The sequence below is a fragment of the Prosopis cineraria genome, unplaced genomic scaffold (assembly GCF_029017545.1).
Source record: "Prosopis cineraria cultivar Desert tree isolate PC_DT_omini unplaced genomic scaffold, ASM2901754v1 PC12, whole genome shotgun sequence".
Lineage (NCBI taxonomy): Eukaryota > Viridiplantae > Streptophyta > Magnoliopsida > Fabales > Fabaceae > Prosopis > Prosopis cineraria.
Genome location: NW_026555343.1, coordinates 35878112 through 35886155, shown reverse-complemented (window position 1 = coordinate 35886155; position 8044 = coordinate 35878112). Strand labels below are relative to the sequence as shown.

The 8044-nt window shown below is 37.3% G+C and overlaps 2 protein-coding genes across 3 annotated transcripts; one reads left to right on the top strand and one right to left on the bottom strand.

Moving 5' to 3' along the window:
* Window positions 1–2862: 2862 nt before the first annotated feature.
* On the bottom strand, window positions 2863–7484 carry LOC129288791 (uncharacterized). Of its 2 annotated transcripts, none has more exons than XM_054925534.1 (4): window positions 7345–7484; window positions 5013–6972; window positions 3910–4910; window positions 2863–3565 (listed from the first exon to the last, which is right to left on the bottom strand). In XM_054925534.1, the coding sequence occupies exon 2, from the start codon at window positions 6969–6971 to the stop codon at window positions 6009–6011; it is 963 nt and encodes a 320-aa protein (XP_054781509.1). In that variant the 5' UTR covers window position 6972; window positions 7345–7484; the 3' UTR covers window positions 2863–3565; window positions 3910–4910; window positions 5013–6008. The 2 variants fall into 2 exon arrangements, with proteins under 2 accessions (XP_054781509.1, XP_054781508.1); XM_054925533.1 differs by having other exon boundaries at window positions 3910–4898.
* On the top strand, window positions 3149–5562 carry LOC129288790 (putative pentatricopeptide repeat-containing protein At3g15930). Its single transcript, XM_054925532.1, has one exon. It carries the CDS (start codon window positions 3149–3151, stop codon window positions 5417–5419), a length of 2271 nt encoding a protein of 756 aa, XP_054781507.1. The 3' UTR covers window positions 5420–5562.
* Window positions 7485–8044: the final 560 nt, after the last annotated feature.

The window sequence follows — 8044 nt, the reverse complement described above, 5'->3', positions numbered from 1 at the left end:
CAGTTTATTAGTTGGCTAGACTTAACAAAAAAGTTTCTTAAATTTATGAACAATAAAAAGTATGTATATAACATGACAAAGTTCATTTATTAACAACACAATATCCATCTATTTCACATAATTTGTGTGATTAAACTGAACATGTGAAAAAGTTTCTCAAATTTATGAAGAACAAACAGTCCGTATATAACATAAAAGTATCCATTTGCTAACAACACAATATCCATATATTTACAATACAAGGTTTGTCGATATGATACACATAAATATTTGCACAAGTTAATTGCAAAGTTTGTACAATGTAAACTCCATAAATAATAATATAAATTTTATAAATAACATCTACACCAGAATATGTATATCAGCTACAGAAAAATATGTATTAGAAACAATAAAAAGTTCATAAATAATAACTTATTTTTATTAAATGAACGTGAACATGTACATTATGAATAGATACAATTGATATGGCTCAAACTCTCTCTATGTCCTTTTTTGACCAAAAAAATAATAATAATGGATCAACCGAAGCTTCTAAGACTTTGACCAAGACGAATGGATGAAGTAAGCTCAAAGACAAGCCTAAGAGCAGTAAAAAGGTTTCTTCTGTAATGGAAGATGCAGCAGCTTGATCCATTCTTTCCACACTATGACAGATCGTTCCAAGAAGCTGGTTGGTGTGAGAGGAATGTAATCGGGCAAATGCTTGATCGTCTTTTTCATAGTCATCTAGATAAAAGAAAATCGCCCACTCATACCTGTTGAATGAAAATGCTTCAAATGAGAAAAAGAAGGGAAAATGAGGAGGAAGAAGAGAGGGAATAAAGAAGCATGATGGGGAGGAAGATGAATTTAGTTATTGCATCAGTGTTGAAAGAGGAAGAGAGAGAAAGAAGAGGGAGGAAGAAGAGAGGAAGAAGAAGAAAGTTGTCGTTCAACAGCTAGTTATAGGAGGAACAAATTAGTCATTTTATCAGAAAATATAATTGCAAATGAGGCTTTTAGACCCTCAAAATAATTTCAGATTCTATTAATCCTTGTCTGTAAAATTCTTTTTTTTTATAGCCCTTAGTATCATTCTCCCTAAATTTAAACCAATAGACATTTATGGGTATGGATTCTCTCATCTTCCTTCCTGTCCTCTTTCAAGTTTATACAATTTAGATTTGATTTTCTATAAAATTGTTATTAAAACATTAAATTATAAATAATATAAGAAATAAAATTCAAGCTACTAAAATTTAATAAAAATAATTTAAAAATATAATAAAAATAAATCGAAGGAGACCAAATCTAGATTATCAAAAATCTTGATGTAACGATTAGAAATTAAAAAAAAGGATGGGAAGGAAGAGGAGAGAATCCTCTCCTGACATGTATAGTAAATGTGGGACCCACTCAAATTGCACAGGTGGCGGTACCATTCTCTTTCTCTCCCTTAATCTCTCTATGTCTCTCTTCCCGCCTTGCCCCTCCTCTCTCTCCTTAATCCTCTCTCTCTCTCTCTCTCTCTCTCTCTAGGCTAAAGGTGAAACCATGGAAGACATATTTGCTGCGGTTGATCAACGCTGTAGCCAATGACGAGTTCTTCTTCAGCATAGCCAATCACTCACTCACCGTCATTGAAGTCGACGCCTCCTATGTCAAACCCTTCGATGCCGCCACCACTCTCTTCATATCCCCTGCCAAAACCATGCACGTTCTCCTCATAGCCAAAACTTTCTTTCCCAACACCACCTTCCTCAGGACGGCGTGTCCCTACTTCACCGGTGGCAGAACCTTCAACAAACTCCACTGTCGCAGGCATCCTCTAATACATACATCCATCCAAACCATGACAGCTCGAGTCGTACTCAACAATGTAACGGTCTTTCCTTCTTCAACTACACTCGCAATTACTTACTTGGCCAACCTTCTTCCCCTATGCGTTCGGCAAGTGGTGTACCTGGATTCCGACTTGCTTCTAGCGAATGAAATTGCCAAACTCAAAGGCCAACATGTCTTTAGGATATCCTTGAAGGTCTCCCACACACGTGGCCAAGTAACTACAGTTGGCAATGTTGTCATCCAAAGTAGTCATGGTAAGCATGATAATAAGTCAGACTTCAATTACATGCAAAACTATAATCAGCATCTCTCACCCTTTTATCTCTTGCTCTATGTCGGTGGGTGCATGTGCGTATCTACTCTGTAGAAATGAGGAAGAAGATGGTGGTGACAATGAGAGGCTTCATGCTCTGGTTCTGGCGGTAGGAACATAGCACTTTTTGCGTGGGTGAGCCTTTCTGACAGTCACACTTCCTTCAAAATATGATCAGAGTCGAGCTGAGAGAGAGATATGGCAGCGAGATGAGAGAGGAGGAAGTTTACAAAGTAAAGATATTTGAATAATCAATATACATTAATTATTTAAATTTTAATATTAAATTAAATCCTTTAAATTAAATCTAAACTAAATTAAAAATGAAAAAATATTAAAATTATTTTATAATTTTTATAAATTTTTATTTTAATATATAAAAAAATATTTTTTAATATTTTAAACTTAGACCGTACAAATTAAAATTTAAATGTTCCAGATTTTATCCCTTGTGTTCATTTTTGGGTTGAGTGGAGAAACCTACTCCGAGTGGAAGGCGAACGGATGAGGAAGATACTGCCACCGGTGCAATTTGAGTGGACCCCACAATACTAAATAAATGTCCAATGTTTAAATTTAATAGGAAATACAAGGTGCTCCGTTTTGTAGTTGATTATTTATTATGCCCCATTCAATATTTTTATGTTTAAATTTATACATTTACCTTATATATATATATATATGGACAAGATTTATATACTTAATTTTATATATTTAATATATTTATATTTAATTAAATCAGTTATAAATGATAAGTTGTCTCAATAGTAAGGCCACCTTCATGCAAGCCAGAGATCCAGAGTTTAAGCGCTGCTTTGGCCTTTGGCATTTAGGCATGTGAGCTGTGTGTTTAAATTGATTATTTCCAAAAAGATAAAAAAGAAAACATACACACACACACAGTTACATACTATCGAGATCAACCCGCGCTTTTCACCGAAGGGAGAGAAAACCCCGAGCGAACCAAAATTGGCTTTCTGCTTCGTGCCTTCGTTCGTTGCGTGTTGAATGCTCTCCTTTCTTCTCTCTAAGACTCTCCGGCCCTTTTCACCCGTAGGCCTTGCAATTTCACGTTCGTTTTCACAGAACGCCTTGATTTTTAATGGCCCCACTTCTCCAATTCACTGCAGTACTTCACTTACTAATCGCCATTGCTATCAACAATTTCTACTTTCTTTACTTGAAACCTGCAAGTCCATGGACCAACTCAAGCAAGTTCACTCACAAACCATCAAAATGGGTCTTACTTCTGACCCTTCTGTTCAAAACACAGTTATAGCCTTCTGTTGTACAAATGATTCAGGTGATGTGAACTATGCTCGTCACCTGTTTGATACAATTCCTGAACCATCTGTGTTCATTTGGAATACCTTGATCAAAGGCTACTCTAGGTTAGAGTGTCCTTCAAATGGAGTTTATATGTACCTGCAAATGTTGAGGAGGAACATAAAGCCCGACCGTTACACATTTCCGTTCTTGTTGAAGGGATTTAAACGTGACAAGGATTTGCAGTGTGGGAAAGAGTTATTTTGCCATGCAATAAAATATGGCTTTGGTTCTAATTTGTTTGTTCAGAAGGGTTTTATACATGTGTTTTGCTCGTGTGGGTTAGTGAATGTGGCTCACAAGGTCTTTAATATGGGTGATGCATGGGAAGTGGCAACCTGGAATGCTTTGATATCTGGGTACAACAGAGTTAAGCAATTTGAGAAATCAAAGAAGCTTTTTAATGAGATGGAAAAGAAAGGAGTATTGCCCAACTCTGTTACCTTAGTTTTGATGCTTTCAGCTAGCTCCAACTTGAAGGATCTAGATGAGGGCATGAAGATCCTTGAATATGTCGAAAAAGGCTTTGTTGAACCTAATCTCATACTGGAAAATGCCCTGATTGATATGTTGGCAGCTTGTGGAGTAATGAATGTTGCACGAGAGATTTTTGACAATATGAAGACTCGCGATGTGATCACATGGACTTCTATTGTCAGTGGGTATGCCAATACTGGTCAAATTGACTTGGCTCGGAAGTATTTTGAGCAGATACCTGAAAGGGATGGTATTTCCTGGACTGCCATGATTGATGGATACCTTAAACTGAACCGTTTCAGAGAAGCTTTAGAACTCTTCCGTGAGATGCAAATCTCAAATGTAATACCAGATGAATTCACCATGGTTAGTATTCTAACAGCATGCGCACATCTGGGAGCACTTGAACTAGGGGAATGGATTAAGACTTATATTGACAAGAACAGTATAAAAAATGATACTTTTGTTGGGAATGCTCTGATAGACATGTACTTCAAATGTGGAAACGTGGAAAAGGCAAGAAAAGCATTTAAGGAAATGCATTATAAAGACAAATTTACATGGACAGCGATGATTGTTGGTTTTGCTATTAATGGCCATGGTGAAGAAGCTCTTGATATGTTTTCAGATATGATGGAAGCTTCAGTTATACCAGATGAGATAACCTACATTGGTGTCCTGTGTGCATGTACACACACAGGCATGGTGGAGGAAGGAAAAGAATTTTTTGTGAGTATGACCACCCAATATGGAATCAAGCCGAGCGTGACACATTATGGATGCATGGTTGACCTTCTTGGTCGAGCCGGTAATTTAAGAGAAGCACATGAATTAATTGAGAACATGCCAATAGAACCAAATTCAGTTGTCTGGGGATCTCTTCTCGGAGCTTGTCGTGTCCAAAGAAATGTGGAACTTGCAGAAATGGCTGCTACCAAGATTCTTGAGCTAGAACCTGAAAATGGAGCTGTTTATGTGCTGTTATGTAACATATATGCCGCCTGCAAAAGATGGGAAAAGGTACGAGAAGTAAGGAAAATCATGATGGATAGAGGAATTAAGAAAATACCAGGTTGTAGTTTGATAGAAATGAATGGTAGCGTTCATGAATTTGTTGCCGGAGACCAGTCACATCCTCAATCTAAAGAAATATATGCCAAGTTAGAAAACATGATGCAAGAATTGACATATGCAGGGTATTCACCTGATACATCAGAGGTCTTCCTTGATATTGGAGAAGAGGACAAGGAAACTGCTGTTTACCGGCATAGCGAGAAGTTGGCTATTGCCTATGCTCTTATTAGTTCAGGACCTGGTGGTGCCGTAAGAATTGTGAAGAACCTCAGAATGTGTGTGGACTGTCACCATATGGCCAAGCTGGTCTCTAAAGCTTACAATAGGGAACTGATAGTTAGGGATAGGACCAGATTCCACCATTTCAAGCATGGTTCTTGTTCATGTAAAGATTTTTGGTGAAGAGTAAATAATGCATTCCCAGTTTATTAGGTCATATGGACTTAAGTTCTCTTTTGATCAATAAATTTCTTAGATTCGTTTTATTAGGTCATATGGACTTGTGTTCTCATTTGATCAATAAATTTCTTAGATTCGTTTTGTTACTTGGTATGATCAATACCACCAGCTTATCTTGATAGAGCCGGCACATAAATCATAATAGATGTTCTATTGCTGAATCTAAAGGGCTTTAAGCTGCAAAACTGAGACATAGTTACCGCAGAGTTCCACTCTTCATTTGCTATCCCAAAAAAGAAATAAACAAATAAATAAAACAAACTTTCTAGTTTATACTAAGATAAATTTTTACTGCGTAAGACAACACATGCACGAGGGCTATCCCAGCAATAGTTATACAGACACTAACGATTCATATCTACTTGACCTTCCTTCAAATTCAGTTTTTAGATGTCTCGCCTCATATAACCTTATATTTCACTGATGAAACACGCTGGCAATTACTCGTAGCGAAAATACTTGAGTAGATACTGAAAGATCAACTGAATCTCCAAGCTCAGCATAATGAATCCCACTAAGGGTTTGGAAACTGTCAGCTAGAACCAGGGTCAAGTACAGGAAGTCTGCAGTGCAAGCTAATTGATTTATCGGTCTGCCGAGAACCAGGAATGAAGAACTGAAATATAACTGTCAGACAAGCACCCAGTGGAGCAATCCCATAGAAAGCACAATCTGGTTTGGTCAAGTGACACTGAAGGCTCTTGGCAAAGTGCTTAACACTTACTTGCACAGATTGAGCATCTCCTCTGGCAACTGACCTGGATGACCGAGTCTGAGCACTCAGATTTTGATCTTCAGCAGGGGCATCTGCTTTCTCCCCAATGACCAACAATTTCCGAAACTCAGCACCGAGAGTGATCAATGTTGTTGAAACCTGTATATGCAAATCCCCGTACTTGCTTATGGAGACACTGAGCACATCACCCACCTGCTTCAACCTATCAACAAAGTTCTGCAATTGGTTCATATCTGGCACCTGAACTAGAGTTTGAGGCAGGTCTTGGGCCATATCCAAAGCATTCTGAAGTTCAAGAACCTGAGCTCTTGATAATGGCTTTGAAATAGGGATATCCTGAATAACAGCAGATTTATAACCTTTGGTTTCAAAGGTAAGAAAAGGCATGGGTTGGGTACAATTTGGAGGTAGCTTTTTCACCAACTTGATTTGGAGACGATTAGAAGCAGTCCCACTGCCACCAAGTTCAGAACAAATGCTCACACTGCTACGAACCGCACGTTGGAGAAGAGTGACATCTATGGTAAAAGCAATACGATCTTCGTTCTGGCTGGAAATGCGGTAGTCATCGAAAAGGGCTTCTTTGCGAAATTGAGCAATGGATTGAATACCATCTCCATTAAGGAGGTTGTGAAGGAACATGGCATGGTCTCTTGTGAGGTAGAGGTGACATATCTTTCCCATCTTGTCAAGTGCTGGCAGGAACCTCTTCTCCAAAAGAGTCACTCCATTGTCCGTGAGAAAAGCCTTGAACTTCATCCTAGAGAAAACAACCAACAGATTGCATTCTATGTCAATCCTTCATAACATAATTATCACCGTTGAAGAACACAAATCCGATTCCAATTTCAGATATAACGAACGTGAGCATTGATAAAAATAAAATTCAATTAGGATATAACAATGGGAAATTCTTCTTCTCGGAACTGAACTGTTCAGTAGCTCGGAAGATGCGAGAGAAAGGGGAAAAGAAAATCCAAAAAATGGCGCGAAAAACTTCCCTATTGCGCAGAGGATAAACTCAAATCAATGGGATCCTCGTGTTAAGCCAGAAGAAAATGGCATACAAATGATTAAAAAGTTATCAGAATCCAAAAGGAATGGGGGAATTGAATCGCCTGAAAAAGCATACCTTGGGATAGATTGAGACGAGGGCTTCTTCGCCACGAACAACAAAGTCTAAAACGCGCCACCGCTCTGTCAAACTTGCAGCGTGGTGGAGTGTCAAGTGCCTTTTTCTTTTCTCAACCCTCATATAAAAGAGGCAGAACGCCAAAATGAATTTTATGTTGTTTTAATTACATGTTTATTTCAAAATTTTCAATCACTAAAAACTGCTAAATAATCATGTACATTCAATTTGAATGATGGGTAAAGGGTCTCTTTGTTTTAAATTTATTATGTTATGACCAGCTATGATATACAAATCTCATAGACTTATTTGATTGGCTAGTAAAAGATTCTCTCTGAGTTAATGGAGGCTAATGTTAATAGTACTCCTCCCTTGTTGATTTTATTGATTATTTCTCCATCTTTTTAACGATTATGCATTATGCCTCACTTAGTCTCACCTATTTTCAAATTCAAATTTCATACATCGCAACTTTAATGGGAGCATTGACTTGTATTATTTTCCCTATTATGATCAATGTCTGTTGCCATTTCCCCTTAGTACTTATTTATTCTTGTGTTTCATCCATAGTGTAACATGATTCATAATTACAATGTTAATGTTCTTTTAATTTATATTCTTCTAATTAAAGATGTATTTAAATAAAATGTCTAATAAGACAACTTCATTATTTAAATTTAATTTTATAATCTATTGTTAT